Genomic DNA, 27686 nt, shown 5'->3' with positions numbered 1-27686 from the left:
AAAGGATTATCTTATCAAATGAAAAAAGGAAAAAACTCAGCTGCAATCAGTGCTTATCTATTATAGTTTGCTTATTCCCATTTAGCAAAGCATTTGAAACCAATGATATTTAAAGCCTATGCCTAAGGTCAAGCAGGTGCTTAACTGCTTTATTCAATAAAGATGGACTTAAGCATATGCTTAAATTCTCCTTAAGAATTAAAAACTATATTTGCATATGCAAATACCTCCATCTAGTGTATTTGAGGAGTATTTGCTCTTAAAAGCTAGATGCATAGAAGTTTGCAGGAAATAAGCAAGTCCAACTATATATATTGTGCTTCTTAGAAACAAGAGAATATGAAGCTCAGTGAGTTTTCCACTAGCCAAGACATAAAGAATATATTGCTATACAAAGATATCATGCTACTTTGTTCTTCACATAAAAGTAAAAACAAATAAAAATAAAAACTAAAGAAAACAAGGGGTCTCACTGTTCTCATCTGAAAATCAAAAGAGATTCTGTATAATTAGTTAAGAAATTATGTGTTCCCAGGAAAGAACAGTCATCATGGAAGGCGGCTGCCCTTGTAATCCTCTATGTTTTATGCAATGTGAGTGACTGGAAAAAGTACAAAAGCTGAGACAACAGAAAACTACATGTTGGACATGATTAGGCATCAGCTAGCATTGCGAAAGCAGACTTTCTGGTAACTTTCCCTTGCACCAGCTGCGCCTCTTTCAAGTTTTTTCTTACAAGGCAGGACAGTGATTCTTTAAGAGGGCATCACAGCATCCTGGGGCTATAAGGTGTCACACAATGTTAGCAATGTTATTTTTAGAAATATGATTCATAAAGTAATGCAGCCATTTTAAATAGAAATCAATTGTTGTGGCCTTTCTGAGTTCTTTGCAACAGAAAAAAACTGCTCTGTTATTTTCCTGTAGTCAAAACAGAGGTGAAAATTAAGAGATGGCATTTTCAGAAGGATGCCTTGAGTCTACTCATGGTGCCTTGGGTCTAAAAAGGTTGAGAACCACTGCTCTTGGGTGTGAAGCCAGACTTCTCATTCCAAGAACCGCTGTTTGGGTGTTTACCTGCAGGTTCCCCTTTCCTCTACATCTTCCTCACCAGAGATGGGCAGAAAAGCAGGTAGTTTGGGAATACGCTGAAGTCCGAGACACTACAGAAATAGGGCAGTCTCTGGTGACTGCTAATCCTCTCTGCTATGCAGGCCTCCCTAGCATTAGCTTCCTTGACCTCCTGTTGACTTCTCCTTTTCTGTTTCAGTCCCTTTCTCCCTTATGGGACATAGCAGATACAAAATGCTGCCTGCATCAGTACTAATTCCTAAGTGGATTTCTGCTAATGTGAAGTACTGCCATAACACTGGACTACACAGTGCAAAAAGCTTTTAAGCCTTGCGTTTAGATTCAGTGGTATCAGATCACATAAGCTGCTCTTGCAAGCCATTTCAAAAGGACAGAAACCATTTAAGAACAGGCAATCTCATATACCTTTATGGTGGGAAGCTCATGGGAACAGCTGTACATGTGAGATTTCAGCTGTATCCATACCTAAACAGGAGAATGGGCCCCTTGCAATTTTTACCTGCTTCAGATACAAAATCATATTAACAGTTTTAAACCCAGAGATTAAATTCCTAAACTTGTCTGCAATATTGGCTTTAATATTGGCACAATTCTAGATCCAACCAATGCCTTGTCAGTCCTTTGAAGGAATTCAAATTTTTAGTTAAAAGGACAGTTTCAAAAGTAAGAAACCTATATTATTAACATTACAGAACACCAACATTGATTAAATTAGTAGAACTAAAAGCAGCACAGAGATGTGTGACAAACAATGTGATCAATACACAGAACAAGCAACAAAAAAGTGTTAATTGCCAGAAACAATTTGCAGAGGAAAAAAAATCTACATAATCCAGGTATAGGAATAGTCTGAGGAGTGAGTATCCCAAATAACTATTCTGTGCAATGAGCTCTTTGGCATGGTTGCTATACTGACACCTTCTAACACAGACTACAGGACTGATTTCCAGAGTAGGTAGGTGTTGAGGATGTATTACACATGGTATTTAGTCAGGAAGGTGACCAGTGTTGTATTGAAAGATTTATGATGAACAACAATGTATGCTTGAGTGCTAGGACTAAGATAAAGGAAACAAAATACAGTAACAACTATTATAGTGATGTTCCTCCAAGGGTCTCACTCTAATCTTGTTGGTTTCCCCTCATCTATATTTCCAGAGAGGGAGCACTAAATAAGTGATATTACACTGTGAGGTGATGAAGGCTGGGAACAGAATTTGAATCTTGAGTATTTTTAATTCTTCAGCCTGTCCTAGCCATTGAATCACAAAGCCTCCTTATGTGGCTAATTGGGATTTTTTTTACACACTTTGGCCACATTGCACTCTGGGTTGCACCAGGACAAAACCACTGCATTCAATGATGCTACCCAAATGTAACCGTGGACACAAGTGTGTGACAGACCATTTATCTTTTTCTGGAAGACTAACTGGTCTAATATTGTGGGTGTGCTCTTGGACCGCAAGCTTCCATTTTATTGCCTGCTGCAGTTTGAAGGACACCACACCCGCCTTCTGCCTTCAAACTCCTTTTGAGTCTTCTAAGTGGATTTCTATATGCTCTTTGTTTTAGGTCTATATTGTCCTGTTTCTAATATAGCTACACAAACTGCTACACCGTGCTTACCTACCTAACACAAGTGTGTTCAGTACTGACCTACTGTTCAAGTACCTCTAAAATGTTTTGGCTAGCATTCATAGAATAGTAACTCTTGCCTGGTGCATACAGCCAGGAAAACTATTAGGTAATTTTGAAGATTAGGGTATTTAAACTGAAAAATCTCTTAGATGTCCTCTGTTTTTCCATGTGTGCCCTTTCCTGTATTTCTTTTTTAGGTAGTTATCTATCTCAGGTGGAACACAAGCTTGCAATTCTCTTAGGCATCATTAAGCGCTGGAGCTAGACTGGGCCATGTCATGGGCAGAATGATAAATAATTTGTTTTAAAACAAGAACTTATTCTTGGCTTAACAATTTATTTTGTCTAAAATGAAGAATATGGTCCCCTGAAAACATTACTGTAATCTTTATCCCTCCCAGACACGCAGCATATTACCAGCTTGTCTGAGAAAGAAATAGTTGGCTGTTTTTTTGATGATAATAATGTTTTCCCTAAGAGTTCTCATTTAAGAGGTTGGTAATTAATTACTACCACATATTGTTCTGACTTTAGTGCTACATTAATATTGTTATACTTATGCTTTTGGTATTATGTCAGTTAATGCTTCTGGTGTTTGTCAAGATACACAGGTGCTTGAAGCAGCAGAATTCAAAATGAAAAACATTATTATTTATCACACACAAACTACACTCAGGATAATGTTCCTTTAAAAGAGGTAATTCATCATGTTTCTCATTAGAGTGCAATTTGCTACATTTGGTACTGCCATTAAGTTATATATTACAGTAGGAGCACAGTATTCCATTGAGAACTGGTCCTTTGGCTGTAGTCCAAAGCAATGTTAGAAAGGTAACAGGTTCAACTGACTTTACAATTTACTACCCTGTAATTTCACCTGGACAAGCTTGTTTCCTAATCTTGAAGTGCCACAACTCTTCAGTGCTCTGAATGGCACTAATTCATTTTGTTGTGTATTGAAAACAGATACGTACCTGGTTGGACAACACCAGATCCAGGAGGACATTCTGTGTGTTTTAAACAAAATTCTAGGTCGAGATATCTCCCTTCAATGCATTCACAGATGCGGTTCTGTGTGCTGTTGCATTCTTGCTTAACATACTGTAGCTCTTTGCATACCACACTGCAGTATTGGCATTCATCATTGCTGTTCCAGTCCTCGGAGTAGTACTGATCTGGACATGGTGAGCATTCAGTTTTCCTTGTAGCTGTACAGTGCTGTTTTAAATATGTTCCAGGAGGGCACAGGTCACACATCAGTTGACGAGATGTAGCTGGATCATAATGGAGGTACTTTGGGGGAGAGGTTTCCTGGGTGGCCCATTTAATTGAAATATCCAAGAACTAGCAAGAGGAAAATAAAATATCGGTCTCTTTAGTCCTACAAGGCAGCACAATCACAGAAAAGCCTACAATATCACTTATTTGATTAGGCACCTTATGTCTATCTCTTTAGTGCCACTGTGGTAAGACACATACTATACAGGTTTCCCTCGCCAACCATGGTTTTGCCAACCACGGTTTTGAGTATGCATCCTTAATATTCTATATACCATTTTGGCTACCACAGTATACAGTTTTGAGTGACCACGGTTTTCCGTGGCTGCAAATCAGCCCGCCACCTGCCATTTTGCTCACAAGCCTTTTGTCTTGCCAACCACGGTTTTGCCAACCACGGGAACCTTCAGGAACCTAACCCCAGCGGTTGGCGAGGGAAACCTGTAGTAATATATGAGATCCTAGCCAACTTCCCGACTCTTGCATACCTGTATTATTATAGTAAATTATTTAAAAATAATCCACCATTCCACACTGAAACTATATTAAAATGTTCTTGGACCAACAAAATCCAGACGCAATACAGGCAATTCAATGACAAGATTTGATGTTTTATCACTCTACTTCCCTGGGCCTATTCATTACCTAATTTACAGTCCCATCCTGCAAATGCTTACTTGCTTAAGTAGCTGTGTGCAGGATAGGGCTTGTAGTTTGTGAGTTTTGTGGGAAAGGGGCTGTGGGTACCAATTCTTCTCTCTCTTATATCACTGGAACTTCAGTGGACAAGGAACCTGCCCCCTGCTTCCCTAGTTGAAGAGCTGATACCCTGATTTACTGGAATTACTCCTGATACACATTATTACGGGAGGAAAATCAGACCTTCCAGAAGTGGTAAATATCTTATTGTACAACTGAACCACCTTCGTTATGCTCAGATTTAAAAAAAAAATGACTTGCAGCATTCCTGTGGGCACTTTCAGAGGACAAATCCTTACAATGTATAATTTTATTGCCAATAAAACAAATATAACAGCATGGTTTTGTTTTTACAAAGTGCCTTGGTTTAATCCAGCACTGAAATCTCAGAGCTGCGAAGACAGTATGCAGCAGCTACTTCCCATCAAACAGGAATGCTGTGCAGTATTTTGAGGTAGATGTGAGGAATGCTGCAGTTAACAAATTGCGAGGAGAAAGTAATCACACAAAGCTGGAATGGGCTACAACACTAAGGTTAATGCTTTCTGTCACAGAAGTTTGGCGGTACAGCTTATCCAAAGTGCAAGAGCGAGAGCAACTATAACATTACAAATACTATGCTGGTGCATTGGTTCTACACTTGGGAGAGGCACAACCTAATGTATAGTCAGATTAGCTTCCTGCAGGAGCTTATGTTTTTCTTGTGGGTCTCAGCAAGTATTGATCTGGGATGACCCTGCTCGGCTTGTGAGATGCCTGGGATGTATTATCATTTGGGCATCCAGTTACAAATGTTGTTTTGCAGTTTCTCTGATGCTTTATAAATGAAGTGAGCTCCTTGTTTACTCCACTGTATGTCGTGCTGTGGCACACAAGGTCACTGGGTAGGAACATGGCCTTGGGATATGTAATTCAGCTCTGGCCAAATGTTGTGCATTCTGTTAGTTGCTTCTATATTTCACATCTTGTTGGTTTTATAAAATATTTGGTTCGGATATTTTCCCATGTATTAAAGGCTACACAAGCAAAACTCACATTGATACTAGTTTTGAATTTGTGAACAAGAGCGCAAGTGAGCTGTGGACACATCACCACTACTTAACATTTAGGCTTCAACACAGATACCACATTGGAATCGCTTTTAAGGCATGTCCACGTTGTATTGGACAATGCTAGAGAGCACTGCCAGGAAAACACAGCAGTGCCAACTTGATCCTGTTTTGCGGGTACCAAGCATTAGAAAATTGTGACATAGTCATTTCTGGTTCACACCCATGAACCTCACAAGGTCTCAGGTGTGCTTCTTAGAACAGACACACTGCAGTTTTGGAACACCTGGTACAAGCATGATTTCACGGCGATACACTCAGTATGTTGCAATGTTTGCCCCAAATTACTGAACTCCTGGTAGGGATCAATAAGATTTCTCTGCCTCTCCTGAGAAATCCAGCTTTCTTTAGGGAAATTATGGGAGAAGAACACAGCTTTCATTGATTCATTCTTAGATTTTGAAGGCCAGAATTTTAGATTTCAAAGCCACGTTAAATCTACTAGTCAGACATCCTATGTAACCTGTGCCACACCGTTTTATGATTCACTCCTGTACTGAACCCAGTAACAGGTGCTTAACTAAAGCACATCTTCTAGAAAGGCAACCTTCATGTGAAGACTTCAAGAGATGGAGATTCCACCATCTTATCTATTTTGTTCCAATGCTTAATCACCCTCCCTGGTAAACAGTTAAGTCTTACTTCAAATTTTAATTTGTCTTGATTGTGCAGCTCTATTTCTTTTAAATGTCTAGATCTGTTTCACAGCATCTATTTAACCAGAGGGTAAAGCACATTTTTGAAAAATGAATGGCTCTCCATGAATGGCTCTTGGTGAACCATGTATACACGCTTGGTAAATCTCAGGCTATTACTTTAGCAATAAGGAAGTCCTGATAATCCCATCAATCACTGATGCTAACAGGCAGGTTTCCCTTTAACATTTTTTTTTTTAATTATTATTCAAAAGAGAGACCATTTAAGAAAAATGAAACTCCCTACTTATAGATTCCAAGACTTGCATGGACATATTCTTTTCTAGTATGTTAGAACAACACCACACTGCAATGTAAGGCGCAGATATTGAATTACAGCCATAATCCACATGCTTTAGATGTTTATGGAGCCCTGAGAGATTCAGGTAACTCTGCCCAAATGGGAAGCTGGCATTGGGTGAAAATTATTATGTAGTACAAGTGAAAATTACAGCTGCTCCCAAGTAAAGACTATGAAGTCTCTCTACTGTGCAACATATTTCAACCCTGCCACCAGACAAGACTTCTCTTACCGCCGCATTAGAATCCTATGTCTGTCTTGCCATTTACTATCTCGCTGCACAGGCAGGAACACATTTTCAGGTACTTTTGTGCATCCAGATTTTTAATGGCATTTGGCAGCCAGAAGCTCCCACTGTGACATTCATGTTGAATGAGAAGAGAAGGATTTGGCCCACTGGCACTGCTGTCAGTTTCCATAGGAGATCACACAGAGGAGACATTAGAAATGGTGTTGTAGGAGGGGTCCACAGTTTAAAAGAGCTCAGATGGTATAGAGGTTGGTGGGGAAGAAGAGGCCACTAGGTGAAATTTTAAAGCAATTCCAGCTGTGTTCAAAATGGAGTTAGTTCAGATTTTAGCTAAATTTAAATGTAAAAGGTACCAAGGTGGGTAAATATATTAAAAAAACCCCAAAACTTATAGTAAGCATAGATGCACATTGATTCTGCTGAAGAGAACCTGTAATAGTTTAAATTAAGGTATAAAATAGAAATAATAGCAGCAGAAAAACAGACCATTCACACCGGGTGTTTTGTTTCTTTCTTTTTTTTTTTTTAAAGGAAGACCATCACCACTATCCTCTTTCATTCTCAGAAATACATGATGTCTAGATGTAATAAAGTGCAATCAATCATTGATGGAGCTGTATTTATGTTCTATTTTTAAAGTAATTATTTTGAAAGATATTAAGCCAACTCTGCAGCCATAAATGGAATTGTTATCTGGAAAACTATTAAAGTTACTATCACTTAATTATGAACAGTTCTACGCTATTTATTACAGGTCTTATATAGAATCTGATTCCCTGGGCAATTTACAAAAATACTGAAAATACACAAAAAAGGCCCAAGATGGAAGCAGACAAATGTACTCAAAATACCAAAACCCGACCATTTTTGATTAAAGATAAAAAACATACTACACATCCAAGGCATTCTGGTTATGGCTGTGTAAATTGGAGGCCTAATTTTAGTCTCCTAAATCCACATTCAAGCAGCTAAATAGAAGTGTCCTATTTTTCAGAAAAGTTATAGTAATATCTGCATACAGTCCTTGCCCTAAAGAGTTTACAGGCATTGTTTCTGCTTAATGTTGGCTCATTCCTAGCTAGATATGCAGGGTGATTTATACATAGTACAATCCACTCATCCAGATAATAGTATTCAGGTGAAAGGCCTTTTCCTAGAAGTGGGGTGAAATATATTAAACAGTCTCTGCCTTATAACGCCCCTTTCTACATGTGTTACATGTATCACATGATTATCAGATTAAATGCAAAATTGATTTAGACTGGCTACACATGCAAATGAACTGTCATACTATTAAAAGGTCCAACCAGCTATAGAGTTAGAGCTGGAAAATCTATAGTAATTTCATAGCTGGTTTCTATCCAGATTTAATTTGCACATGTAGCATAGCTATGCCCCCGTGGCTGGAAGCCCCATCAGCACTTGGGCGCACCATGAGTTATGGTGGGTAGAATCTCATCAGCCGACAGGACGCCCATTGCAGCAGTGACCCATGTGCTGCTGCAGATGGAAGTCCTGTCAGCTGATGGGACTCCAATCCATGGTGGCTCCTGAGATGCTGCTATGGATGAGAGTCTTGTTAGCTGACAGGACTCCCATCTGCGCAGCAGGAGCCAGTGCAGGGGAAGCCTGGGATCATGATACTGGGCTCCCCAATGCTGGTGATAAGGTATGATAGGAGCTGGTGCTGGATACCACAATCATGCCTCTTGCCATACACATGTGCCATGGCAGGAGGTGTGATTGTGTGGATCATGCACTAGATCCTATCACACCTTTACCTGAGTCTCTAGAAGGGCTTTAAGAAATAGCCCTGTTACTCTAAATAAAAACATAACCTATATATTGAATCAGCTGTATTGATGATCTAGGACTGCAAATGATGGAAAGACAAAGGTATAGCTTCACTCAGTGAGCTAGGCTTATTCATGGTAACTGAAGGTACAGTCTTTCATCTGAACTCTAAAGTTACATTTGAAGGCTTCTTTTTTTTGAAGAACAAGAAAAGGTGCTGCTCTGAAAATGCTCAAAGGTTAATGGATAGAAGAACTGGCCCGCTGTCTTCATTCACACAGAGAAAAGATTGGAAGTTCAACTAAATTTTATTTTAAGCAATGACAATTTGTTCTGTTGTGAACAATACCAAGCAATACCAAAGCTGAAAAATTTTGGAAGAGTGTTGTAAGGGAAAACAGATCTTTAGTATATTTTTTTACAGTTGGATATTAGCCTTTTAAAATTTTCCATAGTCTATTCCACAACATATGAAGGGTCAAATTATAGACTGTTAAATTGCTGTGATGCTATTGGCTTCAATATGGCACAACTGAATGCAGAATTCAGCCAAGATCATACTATCTCTTGCCATTTTACCACTAAATGTGTACCTCAGTCTGAAGGAAAAAATGGTCTGGTTTCAAATTATGGAAGTAATGGTCCAATTGTAATGAACAGATACTTAATTGATTCTTTAATCTCTGAGAAACTGCAGTTGGGTCTACCACAAGATATGCCCATGTCATACACTCAACAGTTGTCTGGGGCACTGGAAGTAATTGCTGCTCCAGTTTGAATTCTTTATTTTTTGGAAGCGTGAAGAGAAGGGCTCTTAGGATAATCAGGGAAACTGAGGGCCTATCTGGGGAGTAGAGACTAAAAGAGCTCAGCTTGTTTAGCCTGGAAGAACAAGGGCTATTCTCTATAAATACAACAGGGACACAATCACAACAGTAGGAAAAGAACAAGTTAAGTTAAAGGACTATGTTGACAAGAGAACAAATGAGGAAAAACTTACTATGAATAAACATAAGCTGGAAAACAGAAGAATCACTCTCACCCTCACAGGAATGAGGGTCTGGAATAGCCTTCCACTAGCAGTAGTTGGAGTAAAAAAATAACCTAGTATTAAGACAGATCTTGACACATTTATGAACAGGATTATGTGATTGCCTGCAACAGCTGATGTTTGGACTCTATGACTGAGAAGGTCCTTCTGGTGGTATACCCCTATGTTTCTATGTGTAGTTACTTCTGGATCACAGTACTGAAGTATTAGTTCAGGAGAAGGAATAAATTAGAGGCAACACTGACCTACTCTGTATGATTGAATGAGCAAGTTATGATGATTGCTATTTAGTGCTTCTACCAGGCACAGGCTTTGAAAACTTACTGCAGAGAAACATAAGAGACAAAATATTGGACAAGTTCCTGACAAGTATTGCTGTTGGCTTCTTGGGTATCATAAAATAGTAGGGTTGGAAAGGACCTCAGGAAGTCATCAAATCCAACCCCATGCCGAAGGCAGGATCATCCTTGACTAAACCATCCCAGTCAAGCATCTGTCTAGCCTGGTCTTAAAAACTTTCAAGGATGGAGACTTCACAAACTCTCTGGGTAGCCTGTTCCAGTGCTTAACCACCTCATAGTGAGAAAGTTCCTCCTAAAAGCCAACCTCTGCTCCAATCCTCCATCCTCTGCTTCAGTTTGAAACCATTCCCAAGTCCCCTTGTCATAGCCCTTGCTTTTCAGACCAAGGAGTTATGAGCAAGGCTGTTCACCAGATGCATTTGCTACTTCTTAATTACCACCCAGCAGACCCCTGGAAAACGGTCCATCCAATTTGCAGAAGCTTATTCGCCTACCTTGTCCTTCTCTCTCTGAAGGCAGTGGAAATACTCCTGCTGGCCTAAATGGTGAGGGAGTGAAAAACTAAGGCCGAAAACTGGACCAACATTTACTTCACATCAAATTAGCCCACTGCCAGAAGCCAGAGGAAGTCATTCTTCTAGAACAGCATTAGGTAGGTAGGGTTCATTACTTAACTTCCTGTGTGTAGTTTAGCAGGTCATTCAAAGCAAGTCATACAAGATTAAGAAGCAATTCGTTGACTGTCACTCAACTTGGATATTATTTACAGCAACATTTTTTCCACATACACTTTATAACACCATGCACAAAGTAGTCAGAGGAGTTGCCAAATGCAACAAAGGACATTTCTACAGTTCTCTCTCTTCATGCCTTTATTTTTCTTTCAAAAGCATCTTCTAATGTGATCATATTACTTTATTTCAGACCTTGGGCATGAAAAGTAGCACACGCCCTTTCCTTTCATCATTATATGTAAGACAAATAGCTGCTTGCTTGTTTCTGTTAAATTAGAACGAACTGTATGACAAAACACATAAAACAAAAATCCTTCAAGCATCATTCCCTTAAATCACTGCTTTGTGGAAGTAAAGAAGGTGGTTTTTCAGAGTATGAAAATATTATTATAAGTCTTGGCTTTGTGGTTTTAGTTGGCAGACCAGAGGAGAACGTTTAATTTACTGAAAGAGATAAATTTGTCTCTGCTTGAAATTTCAAGTCCATCCTCAGGCATATTTTCCTGCTCAATAAATAATTATTCTCACTTTGTCAAAAATGCTGCCAGTGTGTGTAATGAACTCCAAGTAAAATCTCACAACTCTACTTCATTTTTTAACAGAAAATATTTTGATGAAGCCAAAACAGAAGGCCAGCTTATGCCACCTAATCCAAAGCAGATTCCCAGCTAAAATGAATAGGTAGGTCCTGCTTCTAAACTAATGGTATAATATGACCACCAGTAGACACCAAAATTAAATCTTCACCTATTTAACTACTAAATCCTACTGACTTCAAAGATTTCATTAGGACTATTTACCTTAGGTAAGGTAAACAGGGCTTGAATTCCCAGGGGAAAATCTTCCTCTTGAACTCATTTCAAAATTAGCTTATGTCTTGAGCATGAATACCAACAGACCTTGACAATTTTATCCCCCCTACTATAACTGCATATGCTGCTTTTATTTATAGGCATGTCTAATCCTTTTCAAATCTTGCTAAGTTTTTTATCCACAAAACATCATACAATAGCAACTCCTAAGGTTTCATTCTACATTGTGTAAAAATGCTTTATGTAGCCATTTTAAATGTACCTCACAGCCTCACCCCCATGCACATATTACAGTTATTCTCAAAGTAAAAAAAATGCTAATTCCCATTGGATTCTAATCTTATAATCTGGAATACCTTTAGCTCTGGAAGCAGACAAAGAACACGTAACATCTCTTTCCATCTGCATTAAAAAGCAACATCAATTACTTCATTTAACACTGGCATTATAGATGTGTCATAACTCTTGTGTTAAAAAACCTGAAGTGTCTCAATTACTGCTATGCTTGCTTTTGAATGGCAACTATTTCCTTTGGAGCTGTTATTTTAAGTAACATCATCTCCAAAGAAATGGATGAAAACTGAAGGCTGAAGTCAATTCAGAGTATTAACTTCTAAGTGGGGGATTGTTAAAGAAGTGCAGAACTGTACACATCTAACAGTCCGCAAAATGTTTCTGGTTTCTTTCTTTTTGGCTTGCACCCTTTCTGTTTCAGGGTGTTTGGACTAACCCTGCAAAAGAAACTCACCTGAAATCATGGTGTTTGGCTTGTTTTGGGATCAAACCCAAGCAGGAGTATGGTACTTTCTACACAACTGTGTGATTCAATGCAAGTTCAGCACAAACTCTGAAAACCTTTTGGAAAACCAAGATCAAGTGTCAGCTCTTCAATAAAAGCTAAACCCAACCAATTTTTACTTGAAAAGGAGGATGGAGAGAAAGGGAAAAAAGTTAACTAACCAACCAAATTTCTCTGGAAAGGTCTATTTTGTTTGCAATGTATGTATTAATCTCAGGAATACTACCCACCTTATAGCAACATCAAGATGTCTGGGATAACCTAAACCTGACCTGTCCCAGGTACGTTCTGAATAGGGTTATTAATAATGTATCAGCTGTCTGAAAGCATAGTGTAAATAACACCAAATACAGACATGGTCACTGCCAGTTAGTAGTAATCCTATTCATATTCAGCATAGAAACTAAATTATAAATTAAGAGAAATATAAATGGGAAAGCATCAAAGTTGCTACAATGGATGAAAACAATGCATCTAGTTTGAGTTACAGTGATCTCTCCCAAATGTTCTTCTGGTAACTTCAGTGTTTTATTTTTAACAAATAAACAAACATACAAACAAATTTAGGGGAAAAAAAAACTTAAACCCTGGATGGCTGCAAAACTATTACTGCCTACACACAAGAGACCAGACAGGCACGCCAGGAAAAGGATGTCACAGGCATTTATAGATCCAAAATAGAGAGGTCAATCTTAGGGGACAGCCTAGGTTAGAAGGCTAGTAGGAGGACACAGTCTTCCAGCTCATGGCCACTTGTTCACATTCAGTCCTCTCCTTCAGTGATTGATGGTCTATTTGCTGGCAATACTAGTCTAGCAGCAACAAAACCACATGCACATACATGCACACATCCTACCACAACCAGCTCCTGCCGCTCCTTCTGTTCACATTTCTAAAGAGATCCTAGAAGCACACACACCACGACCTGGGCATACCATGCATCACTGAACATGCATATTAAAAAAACCCCAAACTGTGAATCTCATTACAGAGCTCCTTGGTCTGCTGTCCTAACTTTCTGGGGCCTTTCAACAGCACAAATAGGAAGATTAAAATATTAGGTTCACCACCCCTAATAGAGACAGGGCTAAATGAAGCTTATGTTTAATTTTACAGTAAACTATTATTTTATAAACTATACCAGTTTATTACTTTCACAGTCTACTGAGAATGTACTACATGAAAATGTTTCCTATAACACCACTCTATGACCAACACAAATAGGATGCCAATTTGGTAATGAGTTATTGCTGACATCCCAAAACTGACTTCCTGTGTTTGTACACAAAAATGGCACAATACTGTAAGTCCCAATTCTCAAACTTCCCAAACCCAATTCCCTCCATTCCCAAACTAATTCCCAAACCTTTTCTTATTGTGTCCCTCTTTCCAAATTTACCAGCTTCCCACATACCCCTACCGGCATATATTTTATATTTAACCCCTTAAATGCCAATTATTATTATAATGAAAATTAAATCTGCCATTGCATGATTTCTCCTGTGTACCCCCAGAGATGTCTTGTGTACTCCCTGGGGTACATGTACCACTGTCTGGGACCCCTGCCATAAGTGAAATGGTAAAGCTTTAGACTTACATTTCAATTGCCTGGCCACAACCTAATATTTCCTCTTAGTTCTGTACCATTAATTACCTGTGTTTATTTTTAAAAAAACTCTTTGAGGAAACTCTATGGCAACTAATACCATAATTACTCATCACAACCTGGACGTTTTGTGATTCAGTGGATATAGGAAGAGCTTTCAGAATCAATCTAACTCACTTCTAACTGCCTTACAGATCACCAGGACATTAATGCCACCCACTTGCTACGAGAGTCTAGAAAAAAAATTGTACACACAAACATTATAGTCTATTTTGAATGTTACTTCCTTGTTTATTTAAAAGAAAAAGAACCTAAATAATATAAATGGATAGTACAAGTCTGTAAAAAGAATAAAAACTGCGTTTAACTCCTATGAAGCGAAACACATTAAACACCAATTCCAATGATGTTTTAGCGCTCAGACTTCTAGAGGTCCAATTACACCTAAGCACTAAGACTTCTAGAGGTGATATTTTTTTGTTTGTTTTAAATACAACTAAAATGAACAGTCACCTATGAGACGAGGGGTGTGAAAGAAACTGGGTGACACAAGCTTTCCCAGTGGTTGACACACAGCCTACTCCTGGAAGCTACTAATTCATCAGACGCTTGCTGCCTTTCAGTGGTCAAAAGAAGGACTTGAAAAATCTCATTTGTGCTCCGGGCACAGTATCCCGGTTGTAGCCGTACTAGTCTAGAGGAAAAGGCAATCAGGACTCGCAGTAGAGATGATCTCTTTTCTTAGACCAACAAGATTTTGGCAAAAAAAAAGTCTTTCATTGCAAGCAAGCTATTCATTTTTTGTTTTTTGTTTTTTTACGTTTTGCAAAAATATGAATAGCTTGCTTGCAATGAAAGACTATTTTTTGGCCCAAATTGTGTTAGTCGAAGAAAAGAGATCATCTCTACCGCGAGTCCGGCTTGCATTTGTGCGCGCAGCATTTTTCTCAGGACCTGGAGCTACGGACCTGTCATCACGAATAACTCACCAGCCCTGTGTGCTGGGAGTAAGCCCAGATGGCGCGAAGGCGAGAGCGCCCCGCGCTTTCCGAAGCCCGTTTCCAGCGGGTGTCTCTGGCACCCCAGAAGCGCGAGGCTGGCCCCGTAGCGCAGGGCAGGAAAGTCAGCGCGGACGGGGAGCAGGGGATGGCGAGCCCTGCCTCCCGGTCACGCCTGGCCACCACAGCCCGCGGCCATGAGCGGGTCCCGGTGTCCGGGGCCAGCGCAGAGGCGCCCCCAGCCCTCGCCCTGCCTTACCACAAGCGCGCAGCACAGGACGCGGTTCATGGCGGTCGGGGCAGGAGCGCTCCGGCGCGGGACGCGAGCAGCCCGCTGCATCCCGGCGCCGCGCGCCCGCCTCTATATATAGCGCGCTGCAACAGGAAGCCCCGGGTCGCTCCTACCAAACTTTTCTCTCTCTTTTTTTTTTTTTTTTTTTTAAGGAACCTGTGTAAGGCGATGACTTCACGCGACCGCAGGCTGGAAACACGCGAGGGCGGGTCCGTGTCCCCGCCCCGCACCTGGGGCCATCCCCTGCCCCGCGGGGTGCCCCGCACCCGCACCCGCCCGCCGCAGAGGGAGCGGAGTTGCCTGAATGGGAGACTCGGATGCACGCGCGGGGTTAGGGCTGGAGAGGACAGGAGCCGCTGCCAGCCCCTGCTCTGGGCAGGACAGGCTGGCCGGGCCAGCACTCCCGGGGACATCACATCCCCGTGGGTCTGGCCGGCCGGGGATGCTGGGAGTCACCCCGGAGATCAAGGATAGGGCATTCATTAAAATCAAAATTAAATGTGGAATCTGGCGTGTACAGTAGCCCAGCGGGCATGCACGCCGCATGGAGGGGGGCGGCGGTGGCAGCGGGGGCGTGAAGGCGGTGGGCAGGAAGCTCTTACAGGTGGCTGGCAAACACTGACCGGCAATCAGTGACTGCCCACAGACGTGTTGGCAGCGGCTTGAGGCGATCAGGGACCAGCCGCAGATGCTGCCGGCGGTGTTGGCGGCGAGGGGATGGGGGAGGTGAGCAGCGAGCACCCACAGGTGCCACCGGCAGTGTCAGCGATGCTTTTTCGCAGGGGGTGCACCACCAATCTCAGGGAGTGCACGTGCACCCACATATACCCCCAAGTGTCACTAATGCCAGTGGGTTTTTAAAATGTCATAGTAATGTGTGTTTGCCTTACTGATGTAAAGTCATTAATGTCATGGCATCGTGCGATGAAGCCTCCAGGAATAGATTCAAACAGAGCTGGCAACCCTATAGGAAGACTCTGGGGAACATCCCCCCAGCCCCACAGATCTAAATGAGAGGAGTGAGGCGGCCTTTTCCTATCACAGCCACTCCCTAGGCAGCCCCCGACATGGATCCATGGGCCCTGCCACATGTTCAAATGGGCGCAGGATAGAAACCAGCTGCAGAGTCGTTGCATGTTTTCAAGCACTAACTTTATAGCTGGTTGGCTCTTTTTGTAGCTGGACAGTCACTTTTATGGCATGGTGATGAGTTCACATTTTTGGCCTGTCTACATTTATTGCACCGTTCACCTGTGAATAATATATGTAACGTGTGGCAGGGGTCTGAGTCTCACCGCTGGCTTCTCCCTGTGTAGGGCCAGAGCTAACTTGACTTTAAACTCACTGCAGCTTTCTGAGTTTCATAGTTTCATAGTTGTTAGGGGCTGGAAGGGACCTTACAGATCATCAGGTTCATTTGGGCACTTGGGCAGGAAAGACTGCTGGGATCAGATGACCCCAGCAAGATGGGCATCAAGATGTTTTTGGAAGATCAGCATGGCGATTGACCTCTGACCTTCCCCCCCCCCCATTGGCTCTGAGTGTTGCAGTTTTCCCCCTTCTTGATTTGACTCACAACACTGCAGGGTTGACTGGAAACTGGGAAGGAAAAAGCTTATATGGCTGACAGGTGCTCCAGTAAGAGGGTCCATTTCACTCTGGTAATGGAGTAACCCTGAAAAGCAAAGTGAAGAAAGTATATCTTCATCCTTCTCCCAGATGCAACTACTCAGGATAACTAGCAAACCTCCTGCCAAATTGATATTAAGGCAAAAGATAAAGACGTTCTGTATTAAACCCTTCAGCATCCCATATACAGTGTAAGCACTGAGGAACATGAACTAAGGAGAGTTCATTTGCAAGTGCCTCAGTTTGAAATCTCTGGGTTTAACTCAATCTTGTGAATTGTGTTTGAACAGCTAACGGTGCTAACATTGTGTGGCACCCCTGAAAGGGTCTCAAGGCAGCCTAAGATGTCATGGCACCGTGGCTGAGAATCACTGGACTACATCATTTAGTTCTCAGGACCTAGGTAAAGCAAAGCTTTCAGGGTGTTCCACCTTCCTGAAAGGGAACAGAAACCCAAAATACAACAGCACCCATATGTGTCGAAGGTGTGTGAAGCTTACCTCTCCCAACTGGGAAAGAATGGAATGAAAAGTACTAAGCTCCCATTTAGCTCCAGATTAGTGATAGTATACACCTCTAATACAAGAAGAATAGAACGGTGTAATTGGAATTCAGTGTAAGAGCATCTTTGTGCTTTATATGGCTGAATGAAAACTTACTGAAGGAAGTCTTCCCATTTATTTCAGTGGGCTGTGGATCAGACTCTGTCTTCCCATCACTAGCTGCCAGCCAGGAATACTCAGGCACTATCCCCATACAGATATCACAACAAAGCTTCTAGAAGCTAATGCAAGCGTGTATTATTATAGCTCAGAAGGCATATACCAGCAGTTTATTATTCAGCGCCTATCAGGGCAGAGATCAAAGTGTCTTTCACAATGGAAGGCACTAACACAAAGTTTAAAAAAACATTTTAAAAAGCTGTTCAGCTTCAAGTGTGGTTATGGTCAGAAAAATGACAATACCAAACTGGCATCCTCCTCAACAGATCTGCTCCCTGTGTGTCCGTGCGGTGTCAAATGTGCTGATTTTAGTGAAAAAATATTTTATTACTTCTTATTCCCAGTAGCACTGAAAAGCTATCACAGCTCTAAGAAAGAGATCTGGATTCTCTTTAAGACCACTCATCCTAAACAATATTGTTAACCAAGTTCCACATGCAAAGCCAAAGTATGCCTAATTTAGTGAGGGCAATACGTTTCGACAGGTGCAAAGCAGGCAACATTTTGCTTTTGGATTTTAATAGGTGATAATACTTGAACCTGCAAGTTTCACATATCTCAAGGCAAATCTGTGGAGATGCCAGTTAGGTGGGACGAAGTATTTATACTTCTATACCAAGCATGTTTGATTTTGAAACCCTGAGTAGGCAATAAATATAGGATCCCACTCTTGAAAGCAGAACCACACTTTAGCAAGGTTTAAACTGCAGTTAGAATGTTTTTCCAACTCCCTGCAAGCCTCCCCACTTTGCCTTTGGGAATTAGTTAGGTTGTGCTTTGCAAGGCAAAGAATCACAGGACAAGGTAGCAAACCCTGTAATAAAGACTTGGCCACTGCTTTCAGCATTGTTCAGCAGAAACATGTAACTACACACCATAGCAGGGTAGGAAGACTTATAAATCTATTTGTAAAAGCAAGCTACCTGTTCTTCCTTAACACAGTTTGCGAAGTGGCAAAAGGTGCTTTTGCATCAAGATTTCCTCTTTTTACCATAGTTTAACATGGTCAACACTTAAAGAAAGCAAATTGTTTTTACTAGAAAGATCACTGGATTGTATTTTTTTAAAAAAGTAATACAAGCCAGTTATTTACTCCATACAGGAGCAAAAAAATGTTAGTTGCAAATGTTAAATTAATACATAAAACTTCTATATTTCAGGGTAAAGAGTGATCTTTGTTATGCAGGTTGAAATTTTTTTAAATACAACACATCTTTTGCAATATAATTAAGTGTTTTGGGTGGGATAGCAGTTTATTTATTGGTTTAGTAGTAGTCATATTCTGACTCCAATATTTGTCTTTCCTCAGTTCTCATTCTCAGTATTTGTGTTACTGTCTTGGATGTTATGATTGTTATAAATCTATTTTTTTTCCTGTGCATCATTATAGTAACTAGGTCTATAAATGGGTCTGCTCTTTAAGCCTGTCTGCTACCTGGAAAAACTCACAAGTCCAGACCAGTGACTCGATGCTAGCAGGTGAATGAAAGCTGGATAGCTGAGTCATCCCAATATATCAATGAGATGTGTTGAGCTCAGACAACAAAAAGTGGGAAGATTCTGGCTTCTGGCAGTTACTATTCACCACACGTAAGTTTTAAAAAACACTAAGAGCTTTCTCATTAAGAGATTCATGTCACATTATGGGGAGGGAAGATCATAAAAAAATAAATCACCATTGAAAGCAAGAGAAACTGTGAGAAAAAGGCAATTTGGCATTCTGCTAAGAGTAAGTCACTACAACAGCCCCTAAAAATGAGCTATTCTATTAAAGCTATAATAGGTGATAATCTGAAATGTATCAGAAAACTCTGAAAACAGAATATTGAAGAAACAGCAGCCCGTTAGATCAGGAGAAAAGGTAACAGGACACATAACATGCAATGCATTTCAGGTTATGCCACTGAAGCAGAGCAACCACAAAAATAAAACTCCACTTGTAAAACTTGGTGTCTCAGTCTGACTCTGTACCTCTCCAGTGTAACTCAGGAGTAAGTGCCAAGGGAATTATTTTGATCCATGCCTAAGTATACAGAAAAAAAAAGAAGTGGTACCTTCACAATCATTAGTACCATGAGCAAAACTGAAGTCTTGCTGTAAGACAAAACTAAGGTTAAAGTGAATTGGTAAACTACGTGGGTTTACTTGTTTCACCTGTGTAGTGGGGTTGGTGTGTGGGGTCAGTCCAAGGGTGTGATCCCACATACCCAAATCTGGCCAGCACCAGCCCAATGCTGAGAGGCAGCTTGCAGGAGTCAAGGGGCACTGATTATGGGTTGACCGGACCAAAAGAAAGCCAGACTTGGGCCATGTAAGCCCAGAGCTGGAGCCGGTCAGGTAGCCCAGCCAGGAAGTCAGGAGCTCCTGGCGGGAGAGCAGCAGGGCTTCTGAACTGACAGTGGAACTGGAAGGAAGCAACTCTGCAGGCCTGGGGACAAGGGAGAATTACTGGGGGCAGAGAAAGGCTAGTTTATGTCAATAAAGACCAATAAAGTGGTCTTTATTTTATATTAAACCCAGTGAGGGTTTGGCTGTCTGCCAGGGGGCTGAAATGTTTTTAAGTTAAGTTGCACTGGTGGTTTAGTCTCAAGCCCTGCTGTGGGAAGGCTTAAGGCCTACCCAGAGAGCTGGTAGCCCAAAGAGGGGCTAAGAGCAGGACCAGAGGGTCCATGAGCCCAGTGGAAGGGGGGCTATAGCCAGGGACTGCTAGGGCTGGGGTATTGGGTTACCCCAAGTGGCCAGAAGCAGGGCCAGGGTCCAAGAGGGGCCACTGCCATAAACCAACTCCAGGGGGCATATCAGATCATGGAGCCTGGAGGTCTCAACTGGCCTGAGAATGGGGCCAAGGCTCACGAAGAGCCGGAGGCCCAAGAGGGACCACAGCTGGGGACTGTCAGAGCTGGGGAGCCTGGAGATCTCAACTGACCCAGGATCAGGGCTAGGGCCCAGGAGGACCGAAATGGCCAACAGGGACCACTACCAGAAACTGATAGGGTCAGGGATCCACAGGGGGGGCTGGAGCCTAGAAGCCACGTCTGATACCATGGGCCTGGGCTAAAAGGCACAACGAGAGCACAGGAGGAGGCTGATAAGGCCAAGACCCATACAAAGTAAATTATGATACAGTAACAACTGTGAGGCATGGGGCCTGGTGTAGGGAAGGGCAAAACCATGCAATGAGCCCCCAAGGCTACAGATGTGCTGGAAAGGCACAGACAGGCTGAGAGGTCCTATTAAGTTTGAAGGCACAATTGAAACAAACAGGGTCTGGGAGGGACCCGATGGTGACTTGCACAGGACTAAGGCTCACTCTAAGGCACATGGACAGCCTCTCTTACCTAATCTTTCATAAAATCAAGGTGTGGGAGGCCTAGCAATCAAGGGAGGGCTACAGTAGTGACTGAGCCAGGCAGGAGCTGCATGGCTACCGGGGTGTCATGGCCACCCCGGGACTTCAACCTGCTATAACTGACTTCTCTTAAAGTCTCAAAGTGAAGAAAGTCATTAATTCTGTTTATGAGTGCTGACAGACATGCAACTGCCCACTGTAACTCATGGCACTTCACAGAAAGCACCATGAGTTACAGTGTTCCCTTGACCCAAGAGACATTTGCTATTGGGTCTGGGGGTTTGGGAGATTGAGCTCCAGTTTGGAGTGGCTGCGTGCCTGCAGTTGCTCTCCCCTAGCCCTGCCCCTTCCCCTTCCCAGCTCTGGTGATGTCTTTGGAATGGAAGAGGGGGAAAGGAGTGGAGGGAGCTTGATCAAGGGTTTCCCCAGCCTGCATCCACCCGCTCCACCTGCCAGCGAAGGCTGGGGAAACCCCAGACAGAACTCTCTCCCCTCCCCCTCCCATTCTGAAGACAGCACTGGGGGTGAGGCTGAGTGGTTTCAGCCCAGCCCTGCTCCCAGTGGGTACTGACGGATGTTAATGAAGGTGCTCTGCTTTGAAGCACCTTCTTCTGAACCCTCATGTAATGAAGGTTCAGCTTGTCGTGCAATCCAGCATTTCTAAAGCGCTCTGCAGCCATACACTTCTGTCAGTGCATGGCTATAGAGCACTTCAGGGGGCTGATCACGTAACAAACCATCACCCCATGTGGGGAAGTTACTGCAAGAATCTCTGCCTCAACCTACTCTTTTCTAATTCCCCTGTGGACACACTTCACTGGGAGTATAATAAAAGCGTACTTTGTTCACAGTGAAGGTACTCACCTAACCTTGTGAGTCTTCTGGAGTGGAATAAGCTACTTCTCACTCTTTGAAGTGGAATAAGCTACTTATTACACACTAACACTGAGGCCCTATTTTACCTTTAAGTCTTCCCCGCTGTCAGAAAATTTCCATCTTCCCTCAGACTTTTAGCCAATCCAGAACAGCTCTCCCATTCTCTCCATGGGAAGCTTAGAGTGCCACCCGAGACTGATCCGATTGTAACCTGCAGAAATGCACAATTCTCCCACTCTTACAACTGACAACCTTATGTGACTATAGAGGTAACCCTAATCTGTCAGGGATACATGCAGACTCAGATCCTATACTGTCTTTAAAATGTCTAAGTGGCATGTATGCAGCTAGTACATGTTTAAGTCACTAAACACAATCCTGGACCACCCTGCACAAGCAGGCCAAAACAGAGCATGTAAGAATCCCAGATATCTTAGCTTTGTGGCTGCCCCCACTGTTTAATGCCTAAAAGCTGCCTAAGGGCCACTTTAATGTGGAAAAGAATCTGGGACTAACAGCATTCACATGGCAGTTAGTGTGGCACTATTACTGCACTGTCAATTCACAGCAGCTGACTTGTGTAGACAAGCCCTTAGGTTTGTATATCGTACCCTCACTGTGGTATCCGAACATCAGAGCACACTCTTAACTACAGGAGAGCTTTAGCAGTTGTAAGGAGGAATTAAAAATATCTGAGGAATGTCTGATTCCCAGGGAGTGAAAGAACTAGTAAATAAGATTAGGTTTAGAAATCAGAGGATACTGGGAACATCAGAGGAATAGTTTTAGAGAAAAGTGCTCTTTTATTTAATCATTCCTGGACCAATGTTCATGGCCTTGCTTTACCTCCTAAACTATTCTGTTTTGGAGTGGGTAGGAGCCTTCCTGCAGTGATTCAGAGGGACTGCATCCACTCAGACAAGTAATTTCTGGTGGAAAATCCAGTTAAGCACTAAAACTAAGCATCTGATAAGCTTGGAGTTTGCCATTGCCAGAAACAATTCCAGTAACTTTTCAAGTTACTGTCTACAGTACATAAAATTCAGTGCTCTGTTTTTCTTTCATTTATTGAAAGCTAAGAAAACTGCAACTGAAGCAAGACAAGTTGTAGCCAGTTAGTCTTTCTGGCTAGCAAGCTTTTTATTTTACTTTTCTGTTATTTAGCTTGTGACTCTGGTACACAGATCACTGGTTAAGGAGTAACTTAAGATCAGCTGCAATTCCTTTACTGATTCTGGTTTGGCTCTGCTTGGGTGATACTGATACCTTTTATTCGACCAACTGAGTAGTTGGAAAAAAGTTCTTGTCAAGCTTTTGGGTGCAGTCACCTTTCTTCAGGTACCCTTCTTCAGGCATGGGGAGTCTCTGCTGTTCTGAGACTCCAAGAAATGAGAGAAGCTAAAAGTGTGGCAGGATGTCAGTGAAAAGTGTGGCAGGATGTCAGTGAAATTCACTGCAGGTCCGGTGAATTCAACATATATTCAACATATATATTTCTCTCCAAGAAATGAGAAAAGCTAAAAGTGTGACAGGATGTCAGTGAAATTTTCACTGATATCCTGCCGCACTTTTAGCTTCTCTCATTTCTTGGAGTCTCAGAACAGCAGAGACTCCCCATGCCTGAAGAAGGGTGACTGCAGCCAAAAGCTTGCTAAGAACTTTTTTGCAACTATTCAAATGCTTTGTTCACTCCATTAGACAAGTCAAGTGTGAATCTCACATCTCAGTGGTAAAGGTATCCATCTAAATAGGAGCTGGGTTACTTCTTCACTATTGCTATTTTTAGAATGGAAGAGGGGGAAGGACACAGGTGACTATTGCAGGACATAGGTGATTATTGCAGTCTTCTACTGGTGGTGAGGAATATTTCATCTCCCCTTCCATGAGGAAGACAATCTGTTTGTTATTATGAGAGTTGTCTTCACTGTAGCCAAGTGCTGTATCTTGTCTTCTGTTTATACCAGCAGATCATTATGGGTCAATGGTCATCTTTGAATGCTGAAGTTGCTGAGTCTACTCATTGGTTAGGAGGTAGGTGGGGTGCCACCAGGAGACGCTCTCTGTACAGGGATTTTATAAAGCTTACTGAAAAGTTGTGACAAAGTAATCTATGTTACTGCCCAGATCCTTCAGGGAACCAGCTGTTATGAAAATAATGCACACTTTTATGATTTCTTCCAGCTGAGTATCTCGATAAGCTTCACATCATGGCTATGTGGTAGGTAGGTAATATTTTCTCTCCAGCAGTTACACACACTCCTTCCTTTTTAGCACTTACTCCCAAAATCAATTTCAGAGTTCTCCATTTCTACTGTGTCAATTTGAAGCTTCTCGTCTTCACCTTCATGTGCTTCAGATCTCTACTCATTTTTACCTATCCTCTCATCTTTTCAAGTTGAACTTGTTTCCTCTGCTCTGCCACTGATGCTATCCGTGATTGTCTGCATCCCATATGACCATTTTGTGCACTCACCCACACCTCTCTTAAACATGTGACAGCCCTCTTGAACTCATGTACAAGACCACTGACCCCCCCTTCCTCCATCAAACCTCTCCTTAACAACAGCAACATCTTCTACACTGCCTACAAGAGCAGCTAAACTAAGGAACAGGCAGAAATAGATTACAAATCATGCCTAATTTTTTAAAACATGTGTTGTGTATACATAAATATTGGATCTACTTGTCTGCATTCCCATCCCTCACGTCATACATGAGTTTTTTACTCTGGAAGGTTCGTGAGACAGACCCAAGCCTAAAGGATTTTAGCTGTGACTAAGGCGTATGGCGCAACCAGTATAACAATAAATAAAATAACAGGCATTTGCAAAAATTCTTTCACATCTAGGGTCAAATTCTTCTCTGCCACCCAGGAAAACTGCACTGGTGTAAGCAAAGGCATGAGGACTTTTGTGAAGAACATAAAAGAGAATGTCATTCACATGGATATAGCTATATTCATTTGAGAAGCATGCCATGTCTGTTGCAGAGAGAGCACACATTTGTGTTGTAAATGTTACAAGGACTTTTAAACACTTTTGCCTCCAGTCAACCTTCAGGCATAAGAAAGCTTTTGTCCTTTTGTTGGCAGACTAGGTAAAAAATTAAAAAAAAGAAGATGCAAGAAAAAAGGTGGAAAGCATTTCTAACTGCTCATGAGACACATGCCAGGAGCTGGTTGATCTGCATAGTTGTTAGATACTAAAATACATTTGTTTGTTCTCTGTGACAAGATTTTTCTTTTTGTTTACTCCATCAGTACCTTGCAAAGTATGTTTTACTTCCTTCATTGTGCAAATACAGTGGGCTGCATTGTACCATTCATGTCAGCCAGGAACAGAACAATTGGGTTTCCACGGCATTATCATTTACATTATATGTTGCTCTTAACTTATTGTACTAAGGATAATAACTAATTCTGTTTTTTTCCTGTTAAGTGCTGACAGTGAGTTGAATTCAGCTTTACTATAAACAGATATAACTCTCAATTTCTCTCATATTTATACTCTCTTACAATATACATGCTGCAGGCAAAATTTTGGCCTCACTGAAATCACTGCAGAACTTCCACTGACTTCAGCAGGATCGGTCTTTCACTGGGTATTTTTAAACTGGTTGTCTGCAGTTTACTGCTCAGGTAAACATGTCATTCTGTTGACTTTAATTGATATAAAACAGCTTACATTACACCTGAATTTGTCCAATGAATTCAACATATATTACAACATTCAAAGGCATTTAAGGCCTATTCCACATCCTCCTGAAGTGAATAGGAATCAGATGGCATTCCCATGCTGTTTCAGTTGTGTTTGTGCACATGTGTACCAAGACATAATAATAAATTCTAAGACTCAGTTTAAACTAGCTTATTTTTAATGGTAGAGTCCTCCCCTAGTCCCTCTTGCTCACTCTTTCTTCCTCGAAGAGAACCTGATGCATTTTTCTACTTTGGTTGGATGTATTAGGATCTAATAGCTGGTCTGCCTGCCTGGATGAGCAATATAGCTCTGCATCTCTCCTGTATATTTCTGGAAGCTGCCACAAATCCATTGAGTCTATAGGAAAGATCTTATCATTCTGAGCCAAATTATGGAAAACACACACACAGCTCAAGGTGGTGAGCGATGCAATAAACTTCTCTAGGAAAACACCGAGTTAAAGGATTCTCCCTAAAGACTACTCCTGTCCCTGTCCCCGGATTGTCTTGGTAGCTGCAATGGGGAGTTTAGGGAGGAATCAAATCAAAGCATCTGCAGATGACCCTGTAAGTGTCAGCTTTCAGGAAATCCTGCCCTCGTTGTTCCAATCATGATGAAGTTGATTTCAGCCCAAAAATGTGGAGATGATAAAATGTGGCAATGTGTGAGGAATGTAAGAAAAATAATGGGGAGGGTTGAGGGATGGAAAGATCATCATATGGGCAAAGACAGAGCAAGTAAGGAAAGACTTTTTATTTTCCAGATTCCAAGCGAAGATTACAAACAAGAAAGAATGAAAATAAGATACCCTTTCAGATGAAGAACTCAGCGGTTCCTCTTTAAATTGTTTACTTGGACTGTGGAAGGAAAGCTAAAAGCGAGCTAGTTTGTTTGAGAACTTTTCTCGAAATGCAAAGGCATTTCTCCTCCAAAAAAGACCTTTTCTCTCCCTGTCTCCACTTTCTCTTTTCATATTGCTACAAAAAGTCTTAAGGCAAAATGTGAATGAAAAACGAGGACCACGTGGAACCACATACAAACTTCTGACCCATTTTCGCTGAGCATTCTTTTAAATAATTTTGTTTTGCATTCAGACCAGTTTGTGGAGGAACAAAACAGTGAATGTGAAACAGCAGGCAAGAATGCAGAGTGCATGCTAATGCAATAAAAATAGCTTCTCTGAAGCTTTCTAAGCCTGAAAAAGCCTTCTACAACATGACTATTTCCTGTAGAGCTTGCCTCATGGAAAAATCCTTTGGAATTTAATAAAACATATTTTATAGGCTTTTTAGAATGTTGGAATTTCATAGAAAATTACATCCTTGCCTAAGAACTGTTTTAAAAAAATGCAGAAAAAATTATCACTAGTAAATACCACAGGCTTTTCTCCAGAAGGCTATTCAATTTCTATTGAAGTTCATTAGATTCTTCCTATTTTTTTAGTAAGTGTTTCCACAATAGGAGAATCAGAGCTTGTCTGTACAGTGGCAGCGTGTCCTGGCACCAGAGGGTCTGAACATACTCAATCCCTTTGAGTTTGCTGGCATGCTGGAAGTTTGCCAGGTGACTGCATGCATCCCCAGTGCTCTTTCTCACGATCACTGGAGATGGAGGGCAAAAGAGCAGGCGCTGTGGACAAGAATGGGAGAGGCTGCAGTACCGTACAGACAAGCCTTCACATGGCAAGCTGACTTCAGGACAAAACTTAATGCTCTTACGATTTTCCTCCTGTACCCAAATAGCAGCAATATATATTCAGTCTAAATGACATTTAATGCTGCAAACAGATAGCATAGGATATTTAGGACTGTTTGTCAGACCCTGTTTCTCAAACTGGTAAGGGACCAAAGTGCTCTGCTTTAAGGTCATCAGCATGCAAGGAAGCAGAACTTTACACTGCTTTAACAAGATTCCCTCTACCTGTGCAGAATAAGGTTCCAATCGTTTGGCTTCCAGGGTTTT

General features: G+C 41.6%; 1 protein-coding gene across 2 annotated transcripts in view; it reads right to left on the bottom strand.

Moving 5' to 3' along the window:
• The window catches only part of TNFRSF11B (TNF receptor superfamily member 11b), a 71769-nt gene that overhangs the window by 4005 nt on the left and 40078 nt on the right, over positions 1–27686 (bottom strand). The window contains exons 1-2 of one of the 2 annotated variants that reach the window (XM_006263347.4): positions 15418–15552; positions 3705–4074 (exon numbers count right to left, since the gene is read on the bottom strand). In XM_006263347.4, the coding sequence (XP_006263409.3) occupies positions 3705–4074; positions 15418–15498 (451 nt within the window). In that variant the 5' untranslated portion in view covers positions 15499–15552. Of the gene's footprint in view, positions 1–3704; positions 4075–15417; positions 15553–27686 lie in introns of those variants that run through there. The other variant, XM_059723796.1, reaches the window with a different exon arrangement.

This window comes from Alligator mississippiensis, chromosome 3 (assembly GCF_030867095.1).
Source record: "Alligator mississippiensis isolate rAllMis1 chromosome 3, rAllMis1, whole genome shotgun sequence".
NCBI lineage: Eukaryota > Metazoa > Chordata > Crocodylia > Alligatoridae > Alligator > Alligator mississippiensis.
Note: the sequence above shows the minus strand (reverse complement) of the source record. Positions and strands in the feature narration are given on the sequence as shown.